This window comes from Monodelphis domestica, chromosome 1 (assembly GCF_027887165.1).
Source record: "Monodelphis domestica isolate mMonDom1 chromosome 1, mMonDom1.pri, whole genome shotgun sequence".
In the NCBI taxonomy this organism is placed as follows: domain Eukaryota; kingdom Metazoa; phylum Chordata; class Mammalia; order Didelphimorphia; family Didelphidae; genus Monodelphis; species Monodelphis domestica.
Window position 1 is genome coordinate 506,661,285 of NC_077227.1, and position 19,384 is coordinate 506,680,668.

General features: G+C 39.2%; 2 protein-coding genes across 22 annotated transcripts in view; one reads left to right on the top strand and one right to left on the bottom strand.

Annotated features, from left to right (window-relative positions):
* SULF2 (sulfatase 2) overlaps nt 1-5,725 on the top strand; it is a 138,222-nt gene extending 132,497 nt beyond the window's left edge. For all 4 annotated transcript variants that reach the window (XM_056812988.1, XM_007475775.3, XM_001379265.5 and 1 more), the window contains 4 exons: nt 1,887-2,010; nt 3,062-3,095; nt 3,362-3,412; nt 4,894-5,725. In XM_056812988.1, coding sequence (XP_056668966.1) covers nt 1,887-2,010; nt 3,062-3,095; nt 3,362-3,412; nt 4,894-4,924 — 240 coding nt within the window. In that variant the 3' untranslated portion in view covers nt 4,925-5,725. The remainder of the gene's footprint in view (nt 1-1,886; nt 2,011-3,061; nt 3,096-3,361; nt 3,413-4,893) is intronic.
* Nucleotides 5,726-6,469: 744 nt separating this feature from the next.
* The window catches only part of NCOA3 (nuclear receptor coactivator 3), a 211,679-nt gene continuing 198,764 nt past the window's right edge, over nt 6,470-19,384 (bottom strand). For 9 of the 18 annotated variants that reach the window (XM_056812981.1, XM_056812982.1, XM_056812984.1 and 6 more), the window contains 5 exons: nt 14,730-14,834; nt 13,161-13,410; nt 12,257-12,431; nt 11,052-11,193; nt 6,470-10,431 (listed from right to left, as the gene is read on the bottom strand). In XM_056812981.1, the coding sequence (XP_056668959.1) occupies nt 10,420-10,431; nt 11,052-11,193; nt 12,257-12,431; nt 13,161-13,410; nt 14,730-14,834 (684 nt within the window). In that variant the 3' untranslated portion in view covers nt 6,470-10,419. Of the gene's footprint in view, nt 10,432-11,051; nt 11,194-12,256; nt 12,432-13,160; nt 13,414-14,729; nt 14,835-19,384 lie in introns of all 18 variants that reach the window. The other 9 variants (XM_056812973.1, XM_056812976.1, XM_056812970.1 and 6 more) reach the window with 1 other exon arrangement.

Below are 19,384 nucleotides of genomic sequence, written 5' to 3' on the forward strand. Positions count from 1 at the left end.
TTCAATCGAGAAAGCATTGATTAAGCATCTACGGCGTACAACGTTTGCTGGCAATAGAGAAACAAAATGGAAGTTATCTAGTCCCTGCCCTCAAGGGGCATCCACTGCCCTGGGGTGGGGTTATGACATTCAACAGAGAAGTTACATGCAATTCAAGGAGAGAGAGCATACTTCCCACTAGGTGAGGTCAGGGAAAGCTTCTCGTAGGAGGTGGCACTTGAATTGAAGATATGTAGAGGCAAAGCAGAGTAGTGTTGGTTTCAGAGCTGGAGTTGGTCATGGAATGAATGTAGATGGCGGGATGTCATACAGTGAGTCTGAGTCCAAGCTAGTGAATAACCAGTCTTAAGCCCAGTGTTCCTGACTGCTTACAGATCAGAAGCTCACGGTCCCAAGGAATGACCACATCAGAATTGAAAAACCTTTTGACAGGATAGGACGTTAGGCCACGTCTGATGGGATGACATTTCCCATATCTTGGGCAAGGGCTCAGAAATTAATTTCGTAGTCCTGAGAGGTAGGTAACGAGAAGAAATAACACTGGGACGTCTAGAAGGCAGTTCATGGTTCATCCGGAAAGGTGTGGGAGTTCTCGTGTGTCGTGGGTGTCCCGGTTTTTATTAACATGAAGGACTAGGGTGCCTGCGGTCCCGCTCTAAACTACCTGGTACAACCAGTTATGGCACGGAGTCGGTCCCGAGCACCACTTTTGTGGTGTCCAAAGAAGAGGAACCGAGCTGGTAAAAGGCTTCAAGGCCATGCCAGAAGTAAACAGTCCTTACTTCTCAGGAGTCAGAGCTCCTCAAGGAAAAACTTCCAAATCAGAAAAGGTTAAGACCCGTTAGAGTAATCTACAAGGGAACTGGCCTCCTCGCAGTAGGCAGCTAGCTGTCCTGCCCCTTATACCAACCAGACAGGTGACCAGGAGAGCGGCAGGAGAGGTTGGCCCGGAGAATACTGGGCATCCAGAACAGGAAGAGCTGTAACAGGGACGAGGAATGAATGGGCTTTCTTGGCCTCACAGAAAAGCTAGGGAGGAACAATATCTGGAAATCACAAAGGCCAATTTAGCAATCTCTAGAAGTGAAATGGCACACTCAGAGGTCTTTTAAATGGGTTGAGTCTGATTCCAACCTCAAAACCGTGTGGCCTGAGTAAGACAAGTCTCTTCTCTCTGGGCCTCAATTTATAAAGCGGATGGGATAGGTTAGATGTCTTCCAAAGTCCAAACGACCAGCAGGGATCTGTGCTCCTCTGACTTGACACCAGCTCGGGTTAGAGATCTGGATCTGAGGTTTGGGGTGTAGGGAACACCCAAGGAAAGGCTCAGCGGCTTTGCATTGAGATTAAAGAGACTTCATCAGACACCCAGCAAGGGTAGGACTTGAACTGTCTTCTTGTCTCTGAGGCCAGCTCCCTCTGGTCTTTGAGTCCATATGTCTGGCTTCCAAAATAGAACCTTAAAAGTGCAGAAGGTTATAGCTACACATTAAAAAGCCCAATGGAAGGTCAAACTACACAATGCTCACAAAATGAAGTATTTTAAACCCAACCTGGTCCAGGGAATACCCTGAATAATAGAATAATGCCAATGCTCACATTGCTGTAATTATTTTAAGGTTCACAAACCAAACCTCTTTTTAAGTAATATGGACAAGTATTATTTCTCCCCATGGTCACATAACTAGTGGCACAGTCCATATTCAAACCCAGCACGTTTCCCTGTGGAGTTATACCACAAGAGACAGCCAAGGAAGATTTACAGAATACTTTTTACTGATTTAAGTTTGAAGAGTTGACACAGGCCAGTGGAAAATGCTTCCATATATGGAGCTGTATAGCCTTAACAATTCTGCCTAGCAGTTTGCTTTTCTTATAATCTCCAGCTGATCAATGCAGTGAACACACTAGATCGAGATGTTCTCAATCAATTACACGTCCAGCTTATGGAGCTCCGGAGCTGCAAGGGATACAAACAGTGCAACCCTAGGACTCGAAACATGGACCTGGGTAAGTCTCCTTCCTCATCTTCTTCCTCGAATCCATTTTCCTATACTTGTCCCCTACTATACAAAGTGGGTGCCCAAGAGATCTTCATATATGTCTTAAGGTGAAAGGCGCTGTGTTTGAGTGAGTAGGTTCATACTTTCAAATTGTAATAGCAGTTTCTTAGACAGTATGGCCTGGAAAGCACAATACAAGATATTATTCTTATTTCCTTGGGGAGACACTTGTTGAGTAAAGAAAACCAATTCAATTGCCACATTACCCTAAATCAAAGCAAGAGACTCAGAAAAAGGCCTGCCTCTGCATTCCCATGAAATGTGATGAGAAAGAAGAGGAAAAAACATTCAAGTTATAGAGTTTGGGCACGATTTCCTGCTATTCCCTCATTTTTTGTGTTAAGAAAAATCAACAACCATGCTGCAATGAGATCTGTAACCAGAGACAGAGTCACAAAACTTCTGTCTGAGGCCATGTCTGTTCTCTAAAACATGTGTCAGAACAGGAAAGCAGTCTCACCTGGTCCTTGGGTTAACAGCAGTAAGGAAAAATTTGTCAGGGAGTTTTATCATTCTAATTAGGACCAAGCAGTGTCTCTCCCAGTAAAATCCATTGCCTCCTATAATAAGCTGAGTGGATAACCATACAATCAGAAGTCTATGATTTTCAAAAATAGACTACTAACTCTAAAGCTAAGGAAAATGGGCAGCTGGCTGCAATAGGAAATTTCTACTCATATTTGAGGCAACAGTAAAATATACCAGATCCTCTTGAAGTTCTGTGAAAGACTATGTTTAAGGCTAGTAAATGGCCAACTAGGGACACTGGCGTTGAATACTGCCTGTGGATATTTATTTTCCTTTGTAAAATGACAGATTTGACCTAGATTATTTATACAGTCTTTTAAATTCAAAATCTTAGGATGGGTTTCCAGTTAGGCACCTGAAATGGCAAATAAAAATGCCACTAGTTAGAACTTTGATGGTTATTTCCAGTCTGTGAAACTCCTCTATCTTTATAGTATATCTACTGATAACCTCTTTATTTTCCCCCTCAGGCCTTAAAGATGGGGGAAGCTATGAGCAATACAGGTACTTTCACTTTTTCTATTAATTTTAAATAAATGTAAATGTCCTCTCTTCCTACTATGTTCCCCACTCCCAACTCCATTTTGAAAGACTCTAATCCCCTCTTCTTTCTTCTATGGAATTTTTGTGTCTTTTCCAAAGCCCCAAATTAGAGATGCTTCGCTTCTAGTTGTCCATTTTTATTCCTCTTTGGGGTGGTGTGGGCTTTTTCTCCTTGGTGAATATTAACTCCTTTTTTCCCCTCCTTTTTTAACTACCTGAAAACCTAGGCAATTTCAGCGTCGAAAATGGCCTGACATGAAGAGACCTTCTAAGTCACTGTGAGTTGAGAAGCCATTTTAAATTTACAGCAATAATTCTGATTTGTTTTATTTTGCAAACCCTTTCCTTATTTCCATGGCATTTTTTCAGCTTCCAGTAGCACTGGTCTTGCCCTCAAATGATAAGAGAGAGAATATATCTTTTGTTTAATAGACTCTCAATAGCTCCTCTCAGCTCCCTTAAAAACCATTTTAGACAAAACAAGTAAGGAATCATTCTTACTCACATTTCCTAAAAGAAATTGCTTTTAAACAAGTTCGTTTTGGAGGGCTCCAAATGTGTTTTAGAGATGGATTCTATGAACCAAAGAATAACTCCCTAGGCAAGTTCAGAGAAATGTGTGGCTTCAGGGCGACCCAAAGAAATCAGGGGTCCCTGTAGGATAGTCCTGGTCTCCCCCCATACCGGGGATTATAGGGAACCACTCTCCGTTCCCCTTGTGGAGGCGTGGGCCGAGTAGCAGTACAGCCTACGAAAGGAGGCATCAGGGCAAGGCTCAGGAGAAAGCTCAGAGTCTAAGGACAGCCTACCCCGCCCTGCTGACCACCGTAAGCATAGCTGTAAGCTTTCTGCGCTTATCTTCCCTCCCCCAACTTCTACAGTTCATCTACTATATTAAAATGGCGCGGTGCTTTTACACAAATCCCGAGGACAGTTAATGGCAGGACAGTGACACGAGTCACAGGACGATTAGCCAGGAGGCTGTGGGCATCCCAGTAATGAGACCGCATAAACGGGGGGATTATGACGGTCACTTCGGCTATAAGGAACTGATATATTCGGGACCGTTTTGAACATAACTGCAGTTACCGTCGTGTTTCTTTTCCCTCCAAGGAACCTCTTTGAGTTCCCTGGATTGTGAGTTTGTTTGTTTGTGCGCAGTATCTGCCCAAGAAACAGCAAGAAAACAGAAAACGAGACCACTTCATGATAACTCAAGGCCCGGCCTCTCCAAACCCATATCCACAAACAAACTTCAGGCCTTTTTCAAGGCAAATGCCAGATTTACTGCTCTCTTTTGGTGCAGAGGGCTAGTTCGACTCCAGCTGGGGGGCGGGCCAAGCAGCAGCCCACTTGCTAAGAGCGCTGCCATTATTTATTAGAGCGTTTATGTATTAACTATTTAGCATGTCTAAAGCTGTGCTATTTTACTATTTCCATTTTGTGTGTGTATGAAGTAATTAAGCCAAGGGTCCTATCTCCGTTTTTCCCTGTGGTTTTTAATTGCACAATTTCACATCATAGCAGAACCAACTGTAGTTGCTCTAAATAAGTATTAATTGACTGACTGAAGGTATAGTAGTATTGATAATCATCATTTGGGGAACATAAGTAAAAAGGAGGGCTCCCATCTATTTTTGGCACCTAACAGCCTCTTTCCAAGTTTAGGAAAACCCACACTAGTTGGTTGGAGAGTACCATGCCATCTGCAAACAATATAGCACCCTAATACTAATATTCTTTCTCCTTGACTTAACAGAGGACAGCTGTGGGAAGGATGGGAGGGCTAAGCTCCCAAAGCTGGCTCTCAGAGAAGAAAGATGTCCACTGGTCAGAAAGCCAGACTTTTTACAGAGACTGTGTATGATTTCAATAAGACTTCCACTGTTGTACTGGAACAACTTTGGGGCCGAGGTAGGTAGAACATGCCACTGTTAACATGCTATCAAGAGATCTAGTGGATTCTAGAGGACATTCAAAAAGAACAGGAATCCTTTTAGAACTCCACTGACACACCTGCTTTTGCTTTGGACTATATATACCTCACCGGCTGCACAAAAAGCATTTTTATTCCAAGAAGTCACCACTAACACTGAGTCGCTAAAGGGAAAAAGAACCTAGAAGTGTCATATGGTATCCTCCATTGGAAACTCCCCTAAGGGCAAATCCACAAGAATTTTTTAAAACTACAGTGAAACCCATTTCAAACACCCTTGACTTCATAAAGCATATTAACAGTCAGAGAAGGAAGGCTCTATCTATCGAGTCAAGTGAAACAGGAACACTGCACCTAGAAAAATGGACATTTTTTTCTTTTTACCTAAAGTCATAATAAGCACTAAGTAGAAGACGACCAGTATAAAGATGTCACAAGAGATGCAAGAACATTGGGACAGAAGTGGACACATGCCACTTTTCTTGTTTCCTCTGAGGAGACTATTTTAGTTCACTGTATATATGTATGGCCAACCTATTACACAGTTACCAATTTCAAAATGGGCAGTGTAAATAAATATTCAATAATGTTCAACTCAAAGAAAATTCCTTAAAAGTTGTGAAGATTTTTGTCAATAAATTGTGGAATGCCCAGATACCATTTCTTTAAATGTTGCCTTGTTACCACATAATTCCAGGATTGATCATTTTTAAAGCACTGCAAAGAAAATGCAGTTAATGTATATCCTGAGTTTTAATGAAATCTTATTTGTACAGAAACTTTTTTAGTGTGAGTATTGTATTGTTCACAAACTTAAACCATTGTATTAGGGATTTGTGGGAAGAAAAAAATCCAATTTTTATGTTTTGGGTTTTGTTTTTGGGTGTTTTTTTTGAAGGTGGGATTGGGATTTCAACGTACAAATGGCCTGGGAAGATATAGGGAGCAGCATGCAGGGATCTTCTGACAAGGAAGCATACCTTATAATTTCTTTTATGCATGGGGAACAGATGCAGTGACAGAATTCCAACGAGCAATTGTAAAGCTTTTACCCCAGCTGAAGATAGTGAAAATCGTAATCCAGTTGGGATAATTTAGACTCCTGAGATTGTAAGGGCCCCACCTTGCCCCCTCCTCCCTTCTTTTTATATGGTACCATCTCTCAAGAGTGACATTAATTTCCAGCCATACTCCACTGTAGCTTTCTTATATTGCTATACACAAGAATGCATGGAAAAGAAATTTGTCATTACTTCCCATGTTAAGAGCCCTTAAATACCACAGCTACTATAAAGACTGACCCCACTTTTCGTAAAAGGTTTTTTCTTACCAGTTGTATTTCATGCGTTACTTTAATATAAGCCAATGTATATGAAAAATTCTGAGTAAAATTGTCATGTTCCAGCTTTAAATAGAAACCTTTATTTACATTGACATTAACATCCAAAAAACAATCAGAAAAGCAGTCATAGCTTACAACCCAACCATCTTATAAATCATCCCATGGGGTTTGGATTTTTTTGCAGTGTAAAGAAAGATACAGATATTTCAAGCAATACTTAATGTAAACTACATTTAAATTTAATTCATTCTCAATACTGTAAGCCTTCTCCTGAGAATTTGTAAATATTGCTCTCAGAATTACATACAATTTTATGATTGCTGTATCATTTCCACCATCTTTAAAATTCCACATAGTAACAACAACAAAAAAAAACCTTACAGAAAAACCCCTGCACATTACAAAATGTAACATTCAAAAGGTTTGCCTTACAGCAGGAAAAAAAAAGAAGAAGAAGAAAGAAGAAGCTCTCATCCCTTTGCTGTACAAAGCAAAAATCTGGGATGCTATTAATTCTGTAACTAGCTCACACGTGTGCAGCTTCTCTGGCTAAAAGGAGAGACCAGACAGGTATTAAAAGTGACTTCCCTGCAGCAGGTTAGAATGGCACTGCTAGCATTCAAATGGCCTCACTTCCCAAATCAAATCACTTTCCTGCCAAGCATTTTTCCTACACAACTAATTGGGGTGGGGCGAGGTGGGGGCATCCCACCCCAATCCATCTCTTAGCTATTTACACTGAATCACTACACAGTGCTATTTATATTCTGCACTTTTCTTTCCATCCAGATAAATGATTCACAAATGGCACTGTCATGAGAAAATCATTGACAATGCAATTTCAGGGTTCTTTTTAAAAAGGAAGGAACATTTATTTCTTTTACATCACATTTTGAGCTTTATAAAAAAAAATATATCTTTGGATTTAGCAAAAAGTAAATACTGGTAATATCCAACATTCTAAAATCAGATGAAGTAAGGATTTCTTGTCCATTCTTCAGGTACCACGTTTTAGAAAAGGTACATGGGAAAGTAGAGGAGGGGTCAGAAAAATATCAAGAGAATTTTTCACAAAAAGTAAAAAGGGCAGGGTGTACAAAGCCATCAGCATTTGCAAGTTTCACCAGCATAATGAATAAGTATAAAATTTTTAAAGAGCATGGCAGGTTTCATATTGAATATAAAAAGTAGGGGCAAGAGAGCTGCCTTCCTTTCCAGCAGGCCTGACCAAGTAAGTCAACCCTTGGAATCAATTCTGAAGAGACCTCAAAGGAGGGGTGGGGGAGTTAGAGCAAAAAAGGTAAGAGCACCATTCTCTTTGTTAAACACGAAGATGAGTCAAACAAGGGACATACCCTAAAAGCGTGACTTTAAGAAGTAGTAAGAAAGTAATTTATTTCTCTAGAGAGGCAGCTGGTGGCACAAGGGGTAGAGCACTGGCATCAGGAAGATCTGAGTTCAAATCCAGGCTCAGAAGCTTCAGATGTGTGACCCTGGGCAAGTCATTTAACCTCTGTCTGCCTTAGTTTCCTCATCTGTAAAATCAGGATGATAACAGCATCTACCCAAGATAATATTGGTAAAAAGTGCTCACTTAGCACAGTACCCAGCACATAACAGGTGCTATATAAACATTTATCCCTTACCCTTACTATAAATATTGCTCTCCAAATGAGGCAAATACATAGATGGTCTTGAAAGTGCAGTCCCCTTGAGTGAATAAACTGTATTCAAGTAAGGATCAAGTTTATGGGAAAGTGGGGCATTGTGTTTTTGAAAGAAGCTGGTGAGGGAATAAAGAAGGCGACCCATCACATCTTACTCCCATCACGCATTAGCCTAAAGGGAGGGTGGTGGCTGTCACTGATTTATTTAAGTCACTGACCCTAGACAGAGCTTCTAAGAAATCTTTTGACTTATACTAGAACATTTCCAATTGTTCCCAACTCAATCCCATTTTAATAACAGCTTTGGAAATTCAAATTTGCACTGTGAAAGACTTTTGGAGACTTGGTAAAAACCAGCTTGTAAATGATACTTATGGCCATCTCTCATGTAAATGTGGCACACAAGAGTTGCAGAAATATTATAATGAAGCCACTAAAATACGAAAACTAAAATCTGATATTTAGAACCAAAATAACAGGTGACCTGCATAAAATAGATTTAAATTGTATCTTTCCTTCCCTTCCACTGACTGCCAAAATCAGTGCTGGTTTCAATCATGAAAAAGAAGACCCAGCAGGGGTGGGGAGAGGTGGGGGCTGTCATATCTGATGCATGGACAATTGAGAGTTGGACATTAGAGACCAAAGTTGTAAGTAACTAAAGGGTTAAGAGCTGACCAGAAATGTCATACACAGGGGTGAAGAGAAAACAACAATCCTATCTATGGTGTTAACGAAAAATGGCTAAGACGACATTGAAAATTTATACAAACTCAAAGTAACAAACAGGCTGCTGTTTACATTAGTTCAAAGCAATGACAAAGCCTACGTCACTTATCCACTCCCTGACTGAAAAGGCAACGTGTTTAAGTTTAAAAAAAAAAATACCCTGAATTGCTGTGGTACAATTCATGGAGAGCTGAAAAAGGCAGAGCGCTCTTTTTCTTGTCGAATCACACTATATTTTAAAAACTAAAATAATATCCTCCCCCACCCAAAAAAATAATAATAACAAAGTGCTTAGTTCAGGTGGAGAAAGTAATTAAGACTGCCTAGCCCTAGATGAATCAACTTTTTAAAAAGCTATCTGTTTGAAAAGATGGAAATAAGTGAGGTGTCCAAGACCAAAGGAGAAGGGAAAAGCTACCACCACCCCCAGACCACACCCCCCACCACATCCCCTCAGGTCATTAAATTAAGAATGTTTTCTATTTTTTTTTACCTCACTATGCTGAGCTTACAGAAATCAACACTGTTATATACTTAGCTTCACAAACTCTGCAAAAATGAGTTCTTGTGACCTACAAAAGTCATATATATGTACACATAATACAATATCTTAACGATTGTATTTACAAAAACCTATTCACAGAAACAGACTGCAAATTTCAAATTTCTGATTCAGACTGCAGTACCCAGCCTTGGGTTTTCTGAACTTGATTTTCAAAAAAGGATTATTGCTCTACCAGATAGGCAAAGTGTGACATTATCCAGTCCTTTCGAGTGAATTTACAGTTCCTGCCCGATGGATTAGCTCGGACGGAGAACATGATACAGCTCGCCACGAGACCTCAAAAATATTGCATTCATCCATTACTTTCTATATAAAGTGCACTTGGCTGCACATTAGCATGTAAATATTAGCCACTAAAATTGCAATTAAATACTGTAATTTTCCTTTTTCCTTTCTGCAATGCCATTTGCCATCAGTCATAATTGGAAATATTTGATGCTAGTGGTAATCCTAAAGGTATTAGAGGGTATAACCATCCATGGTGGTGGGAATACCAAAGCCCATATCAAGTTGATGACATGACCTCAAGCATTTTGATTTACTGGGGACAAGAGGTTAATAGAGGACTGTTTACCAATGAAAAAAGGCCTCAAGGCTGGGAACCACATTCTGTGTCAGACACTGCTACTAGAGAAACCAGATTTTTCTATCCCACAACTTCTCCACTTTCTTTGGCCTGCCTACATTTAAAGGGCTTTGGATAGCAAGGCAGAAAGAAATAATAACACACAGGGAGTCTACCATATTTACTAATATGTCATTGCCAGATTCACATCTAGAGGCAGAATGCCAAAAATATTTATGTCCATTGCTTAATATACCACAATATACAGAAAAAAAAGGTAGACAATGTTTTAGCTCATGACCCAGTTCTGTTCAAATGAAGTTACGTGGGATACCTTAATGAAGACTTGGGGAAGTAGGTCCTTTCCATAAGTGAGATGTCACTAACAAACAATGTGTAACCCCTTATTTTACCTCCTGAAAATACTAGTGCAGAGACATTTGTACAGTGATTTTCGGTGGGAGATTCCGGATTCCGTGTGTCAGCAGTATTTCTGCAAATAACCACAAGGAGAAGAATTAACATCTATGTTGCAAAATTCAAAAACATCCATGTTTATACCTGTAAAAAGCAATATGTCCATTTATGTTCAATTTGTCCACAGATGATTCTTTGTTTTGATGAAATTTAGTTCATTGGTTCAATCAAAAAATGGAAGCATAGCAAAAGAGTATGGTTCAGAGGTTGCCCTCTAAAACAAATAAATCATCACCATATGAAAAGTATCGACGGTCAAAAATGGGGGACAAATGTTTGAAGGTGGAACCAACTTAACACAGGAACCAAGAATTGAAAGGTTGTAGAGGCACCAAGTACAATTCTTGTATTACAAGGAGAAATAATGACCAGAGAGGAAGTAACCAACCACAGCCAAAAACAATTAGGGACAGAGCCAAGATGCTATTTCACAGATGCCTCTAACAGCGGGGGGGGGGGAGGGGGGGGAGTTGTTGTTGAAAGAGTTAAAGAAGAATTTATTTTAGTAATAGATCAAGGCAGAAATGTATTGATGGGCGGGCCACAAGTGACAAGTCCCCTGGCAGCATTTTAAAACAAATTAATATTCATCCGTTAATGCTTAAAAATAAAAAAAAAGGATTAATATTTTTGTACCTGATCTGGGCCCATGGGCATCCCAGACATGGACATGGAATTCATGTTCATTTGTCCGATGTGGCCACTGTTACCATTCATGTGCATCATACTGTAGGGGGCAGGACTACCCTGGGGGGGAAACTGCTGCTGTGGAAATGAACTGAAAAGCAGAAGGGATCAATCATTACATTCTGGGTCCTTTTATTTTGTTGCAAACACTATGCAGAAAGGAGAATGCAAAGAACACCTGGGTAGCAATCTACACTTACAGAGGAACATCTAAAGACGTACTTAGAAAACTTGCTGATTCTTCAGTTCCAGAAGAATGCTAAATTATCATGTCTATTAACAATATTTGCTTTCAAAACAACTATGAAAAATGGAAATGTCCAAATAGATCATTATGGCACTTTCCGAGTTAAAAATATAAGATCTTACATTTAAAGCTTTATTAAAGGGGTAGCTGGGTGGTTCAGTGGATTAAGAGCCAGGCCTAGAGAGGGGAGGACCTGGGTTCAAATCTAACCTCAGACACTTCCCAGCTATATGACCCTGGGCAAGTCACTTGACCCCCATTGCCTAGCCCTTACCACTCTTCTGCCTTGGAACCAATACCCAGTATTGATTCCAAGATGGAAAGTAAAGGTTTAAAAAAAAAAGCTGTATTAAAGCTCAAAGCAGACATCTCTAAACAAAAAATACAAAGAGGAGAATGCCTAAATGGATCTCAAAGTCTTTGAGTGTCACCCTTATCTTCTGTCTTAATATTGATATTTTTCTTCCTTTTAACCCTTACCTTTTGTCAAAGAATCAACACTAAGTAATAGTTCCAAGGCAGAGGAGTGGTAAGGACTAGGACACTGGGTTAAGTGACTTGCCCAGAGTCACAGAGCTAGGAAGTATTTGAAGTCAGATTTAAACCCAGGACCTCCTATCTTCCAGGCCTAATTCTCTATCCACTGAGCCATCTAGCTGAACCTTTAATATCAATTCTAAGCCAAAAGAGCAGCAATGGCTAAGGCAATTGGGGTTAAGTCTAAGATCAGATTTGAAGCCAGGACCTCTCAACTCCAGGCCTGGCTCTATCCACTGCACTACATAACTTCCCAGGGTGAATAATTTTGAAAGTCACCTAACATTACTGACAAAAGACAACTTAATAAAACCAGTGGTGGCGAGGGAGGTGGGGATCTCACTACTACATATCCAAAGGAGACATTCACCTGTTCCTGGACAAGGTTCCTGATGGCCAGCCTTTCATTTCTGGGGACTGGTACATCGGTGTGGCCTGAGGGTGTTGCATCATGGGGTTCTGGGAGGCACCGATTCTTGCTGACATCATTGCACTAGGAGGACTAGATACTCTGCTAAAGGCAGGATCTGATTGCTGGCTCATTCCTTAGAAAGAAAAATAAACCAAATTACTGGTTTGGGTTTTAAAGTCTTTTTTTTTTTAAAGGCAAAACAGTTATCCAAAGGTTAAACTATAAGATCATGGCATTAATCTCTCTGAAGAATAGTGTGGATCAAGTCAGAAGAGATGAGGGATTATGCTGTATTGCATCTGTTCCTATATTGTACACGGACACACAAGAAGATAGCTATATTCCTTAAAACACGATTGGTTTGCTGTCCTTTCTAAATAGTTGATATTACTAAAAATATTCATGTATATAAATAGACAATTTACTGTTGACCAACTACATGGGTATAAAAGGGAACACGATATTTTCCATATTAGGTGAACATCAATATTGTTTCCCCAAAATTTTCCTATTTATACTCCCCAAAGCCCCTACTTCAGATAATTGAGCCGCCCTCTATCCAAAGGTTAACAAGAAGTAAATTATGTTCAAAAAGCACTCATTTACCATCAGCAGGCATGATTTAATAACAGTTCCCGTCTCTAACAGGTCTTACTAAAGGCTAAGCCTTCAGCAATATAGAGCTTATTCTGTCCCTGAGGGTCCAAAGGAAAAATTATACACCACCAGTCTCCAAACTGAAGTTGAGGGGAGACTACTTAGTTTTTGCTTATTTTGTTGTTTTGTTTTGTTTTTTTAAACCACATATAGGTAAGCTACAGTTTTCCTTTAAGGCAGACAAGTTTTCTTATGTAAAACTTACCATAATTTGGTGGGTAAGAAAACTGCTGTGGAGGAGCTTGTGGCATCGGTGTCCCGGCCAAAGCCCCGTCTATGCTGGCCGAAGCAGTCACATTAGGGGGAGGGCTAAAAGCCTGTGTCTGCTGCTGCTGCTGCGTCTGTTGCTGCTGTTGCTGTTGCTGCATCATCACAGCCATCCGGTGCTGTCGGATGTGGTGACTAATTAGCTCTCTGCTGCGCTGGGCCACCATCTGAGCATTGAGAAAACCTTGCTGCTAACCAGGAGAAAAATTAGGGACATATGTAAAGAGATAAGTGGTCAAAGGATTTGAACAAACAAGTTCTCAAAAGAACTAGAAACCACTGACAACCATATAAAAATGTTCTAAATTGCAAATAATGAGAAAAGTAAAGTTTAAATAGTTTGAAGACCTTATCTAACACAATGGAAATTGACAAAGCAGACAAAAAAAAAGATATGAGTATCAGTGGTGGAGGGATAACAGAAAGGCAGGCACACTAATACATTGTTGGTGATGCTATGAATTAGCCCAACCACTTTGGAAAGCAATCTGCAAACAGGATGAGAGATTGACTAATTTCCTAACATAACCTTTGACCCAGAGACATCACTGCCGAACATATACTCCAAGAAGGTTGCCCCAAATAGCCCCAAAATATGAATAGCAACATTTCTTCTTTTAGCAAAAAACTATAAACTATATAGTAGCCTATTCACGGGGAAATGCCTGAACAGACCATAGTACATGAAAGAAATGCAACATTACTATGATGTAAGAAATTATGAATTTGTGATGAATATCAAGTAGTAAATACAGAAAAGTGGCAAAACACCAGGAAAACTGTACATTGACAACCAAGTAAATGGAAAAGGACCACCAGAATGCAAGGGCTACTGAATGGTGCAGAATTATAATGGCCCCATTTGGCCCCAAATAAAATATCATACCTCCCCATCTCTGCAGAAGCAAGGGCCCATAGGTGTCAAATACTGTGGACAGCAATAGGTTACTTAAAGGATGGTTCTGGGGGAAGGGTAGTATAGGAAAACTATGGGAAAGGAACCTATTTTTAAAAGCTATGAAACATTTATTTTTTTAATTAGATAATTTATTTCATTCAAAAGAAAGCTGGTTTCTAAAAGATCCATGTTCAAATACACTGAGCCAAGACTAATGATAATATGGAGAAAAGAAGAGGCCCCAAAAGACAGAACTAGGAATAATAGGTGAAAGCTGCAAAGAGGGATCTTTACTAAAACTATCTTCAAGTAGATCAAGCTGGCTCAGAAGGCATGGAGTTCCCCTTGTGCTAGAGATCTTCAACAAAGCCCAGAAAACTATTATATGTTGGATCCCAAAAGCCTTAATTCAGCTTATCAGTTTTAACATATAATTTAATAATTTAATAACATAACATTTTATATATATATAAAATTTTCTTGTTCAAGTTTACACTACATAGTCTCCAAGGTTCCTTGTAACTTGATATTCTGGAATAAAAGGACATGATAAATGTATTCAACAATTATTCAGATGCTCCTTGAACTAAGGAGATCACAATATCCCACCTGAGAGTTCACTTGAGCCTGCATTACAGGCCTCATCACTGTAGCCCCACTAGTCGGAGGGGTTTCCATCTTCATTTCAAGGGCCTGACGGCTCTGGTTCAAAAACTAGAAAGAGAAAACCAGGTCGGTGCAATTACACAAAGATGCCTACATTTTTTCTGATGCTCTTTGGAGATTCGTATTAAGGTAAGTTTCACATCCATCTTTTATTTGTTTTTCTTTTTTCTAAACCCTTACGTTCTGTCTTAGAAGCAATACTATGTATCATTTCAAAGGCAGAAGAGAAGTAAGAGCTAGGCAATGAGGATTAAGTGACTTGCCCAACATCACATAATTAGAAAATGTCTGAGGACAGATTTGAACCCAGGGCCTTCCACCCCAGGCCTGGCTCTCTATCCACCAAGCAGCCCCAATGAGCTATTCTTAATGGGACATTATTTGAAGTAACATTTAATAATAATAAGTTTTAAATGACACTCTACACAAGTAAACAAATTCCCAAAATGCTAAATGTTGTCTGAATAGAAGGAATTGATTCAAAGAAAGGTAGAATTCTCTGAATTAAAAAATTACAGGTAAATTTAACTCAATTCAGTTGAATTCAAACAATATAGAACATTCTTTAAAGTGATATTTGGTAACATTTATTACAACATGTCTAAGAGAAAATCTTCATGAATAAACAAAAATTCCCAAAATGTCTAATTGTCTGCCTGGAAGCACTTAATTTACAAGAAAATAGAGCTCTCTAGATTTTAGATTTGCAAACCAATTTAATTCACTTTAGTTCAACAAGCACTTATTCATCATCTCTGTGCATAAAACTCCCTTAGATGCTAGGAATACAAAAACAAAAGTTACTTCCCAAAGGGAGCACTATATTGTCCTGGGAGTGCAGGTATACACATGCACATAAACATAGTACAAGAAAAAAAGAGAAAGAAAAACAAATAAAATAAAACATTACTGGGAAGTGAGATTAAGGAAAGCTTTCTAGAGAAGGTGATAAGTTAAGTTTGGAAAAAAGACCTAGTTTGTTGGATGGATGGATGGATGGATGGATGGATGGAAGGCCGAGAAGAAGTGAGGAGGAAGTATGTTCTAGGCATGAAAGGGAGATTATTATGGAAGGCTTTAAATTCCTGGCTATGAACCATGTATTTTTTCCAAATAGATAATAAAATGTAAAGGAAGATCTTAGAGAAGGAGAATAAGATGATCAGATCTATACCTTAGAAAGGTTACTGACTAGGAAAAAAACAGCACTTTGGAGGCCCTTAAAATAAAACAGTTCAGTTAAGAAATATTTAAGATATGAATTAGGGTTGTAGCCCTTCCAGTTACAGAGTTCAGTAATTTTATAACATATTATAGAAATATTAGGGACGTATAATACACAAAATTTGTCACTATCTACAAATGAAGGATAAGAGAGAAGGAAGAATTAAATATGACTCTGAGGTAACAAACCTGGTGACTTGGAGGTAAGTGGTATCCAAGGTCCAAAAAAGGGAGTTCAGAGAACATATAGAGCCTGGGGTTTTGAGTGGAGTTGAGGAAAGAGAAGATAAATTCTATTCTATAAGAAATGAATTTTAATTGCAAGTTGGATATCTAAGAGGCAATATCTAGCAACAAATTGACAGCTTGGGGATCAGGAGAGATATGGGGTGGATATAGAGATTTGAGAATAAGCTACACAGAAATTACAATTGAAACCATAACAGTCATTAAAACCTATTAAGAGAGAACATAGTGACAGAGGTCAGGAGGAGAACAGCCACATTATATGGATGATCAATAAAGACTAAGAAGTATTGGTCAAATAAGTAGAAGTAGGGGGCAGCTCGGTGGCTCAGTGGATAGAGAGTTAGACTTAGAGATGGAGAGTTTGGGGCTCAAATCTGGCCTCAAACACTTCTTAGCCGTGTGATCCTCGGCAAGTCACTTAACTCCCATTGTATATAGCCCTTACCCCTCTTCTGCCTTGGAACCAATACACAGTATCGACTCTAAGATGGAAAGTAAGGGTTTAAAAAAATTAAAAAGTAGAAAGAACCAGGAGAAAATGGCATACATGTCAAGAGGAGACATGGTTCAAAATAAGAAGATATGTAACGGTATCAACATCTGAAGAGATATAAAGGAGTGTGACAACTAAGAAAAAGTTCATCAGACATCAATCAACCAACAAGCATTTATCTAGCACCTTCTATGGGCCAGATGCCATCATAGGCACCAGGGAAAATAAGGCAGAGGTGGGGAAATAAAGGTAGAGGTGAAACAGTCCTGCCCTTGCACATTCTGGGAGAGAAAATATCTTTAATAAGATATACAAAATAAGGCAAAGAAAATCAGAAAAGAGCACAGGTGCTCTCTGAAAGAAACTTGAGAGTCTAAGAAGTAAAGATGAAATAAGAGTGAGACATTCTGGGCTTGAACAAAGGAATGGAGATCAGGTTTCTGAATCAAACCCTCCAAAATATAGAGTAAAACCTTGTAGGAGATGGGAGAGAAAAGAATTCAGGACACTGGGGTGGCCATGGGATGGAAGGCCACCTTCTTCCTCATACACAGGAACAAAGAAAACAAGGGTAAACATGTAGAGGGGTTTTGAGGTGTAAGAATGGGGAAAGGAAAGAGAACTCATGGCAAATGACTTATGTTCCCAGTAAAGTAAAAAGCAAAGAACTTTTGATAAGAGACAGGAAGGGGGAAAAAAGTATTTAAATGCTTAAGAAAAAGATGCTTTGGAACATGCCTGAGAAGAGTGTGAAATAATCAAGTAATACGAAAAGGTTTACTATGTAAAAGTAAAGGCCAACTGGAAATTAGATGAAATTTAATTTTTTTTAAACCCTTACCTTCTGTCTTAGAAGCAATACTGTGGTACGGGCTAGGCAATGGGGGTTAAGTGATCTGCCCGGGGACACACACCTAGGAAGTATCTCAGACCACATTTGAGAGTGACTCCCATCTTCAGGCCTGGCTCTTATCTACTAGCCACCGAGCTGCCCCAATGAAATTAATTTTTAATGGGCCCAGCTGTTAGTTACATAAGCAAATATCTTAGACAGAAAGTAGATTAACAAAGAAAGGAAATCGATATGATCACTTCAAGTTGAGAGCAACAGGGGATGAATGGTGGCAAGACCAGGGGGTCAGAAAATACAAAAGTGGACAACAGTTGAAAGCTGAACTGGCAAACTATTGTAAAAAAGAAGGGGGATTCTTTTTTTTTTTTTAAAGGGTTGATTAGTTGGTTTCACTGGTTAAGATTTGTGCTCACAAGAAGAAAATAAAGGCAGGTTAATAGTAGCAGACATGAAGAATAAAGAAAGATAGCTGGAACTGGATATTTCAGGTAAGATAAAGAATAGATTTAGAATGAGTGAAGCATAGGAAATGATAGAAAGACAGATTATAATTAGGAAAAGGAAAGTTTAAGCTCACAAAGGTAATAGGTATCAGTCAAGTAAGATCTAAGGTATGGATATTGCTATGTGTAGATGAGGTAAAGTGAAGCTATTGTTTTTAGGAATTGACATGACTGATGAACTGTGGAATTAGAGTACCAGAATGCTAACTAATGTGTACACTGCAGCCTCAAAAATATTAATACAGGATTTAGACAGGAAAAGACGGTGAGCCTACTATTGAACTTCCTAAGAAATCTACGTCTAATGCCTCTATCTAAAATATAACTATTACCTGAGACAAAGTGACCTAGAGTCCAATAAAACACATCAGCAAGGATTTGGACCAGATGGTGGTAAAAAAATTGAAAATCTTATAGGGAAAGCAGCACAGAACTCAGTGCCAAAGGACCCAAATTCAAATATCAGCTCTGCCTCTTAACACTTGTGATATAGTCATCTCAGAGCCCAAGAACACTCATCTATAAAACATTAACCAGATGGGCTTCTAATGTCCCATGTCCCTTCATTACATAAACATCTACCAAAGAGACACATAAAGAGACTTAACGTTCATTAAAACTGTCTGTATAGGTTTTGTGGCTTCCTCGGTGATCAGTTTCAGAGCAAGAAAGAACCATGAAGGAATAGTTCATCCAGTTCTCTCACATTGCAAAGAAGACTGAGAGAACCATAGGTGAAGCAACTTGGCCAGTTGGTAGAAAGTAAAAAGAGGCAAAAAAAGCAGCCAGGACCCCTAACATCCAAATTGTTCCCACTATACTACAAAGCTTCATAGACTAAAAAATGATGGGGCTAAAGTAATTAAATGTTTAATTTTGCCATAACAAAATTAAATTGTGATAATATAGCAAATTTTATAAAATGATAACCTGTCCCAATCCCAAACATTGGACTTGCAGCTAGTTCTTGGCTTCTGTTCTTTCATCTATAAAATAGGAATTATTCTTCTACTAGTTATTTCACAAATTGAAGTATTAATTTAAATACTACAAAATGCTTTAAAAATAAGTAACTCTCAGGGGTGGCTGGGTGGCTCAGTGGATTGATAGCCAGGGCCAGAGACAGGAGGCCCTGGGTTCAAATCACACCTCAAGACACTTCCCAGCTGAGTGACCCTAGGTAAGTCACTTAACCCCCATTGCCTAGCCCTTACCCCTCTTCTGCCTTGGAACCAATACACAGCACTGATTCCAAAACAGAAGGTAAGAGTTTAAA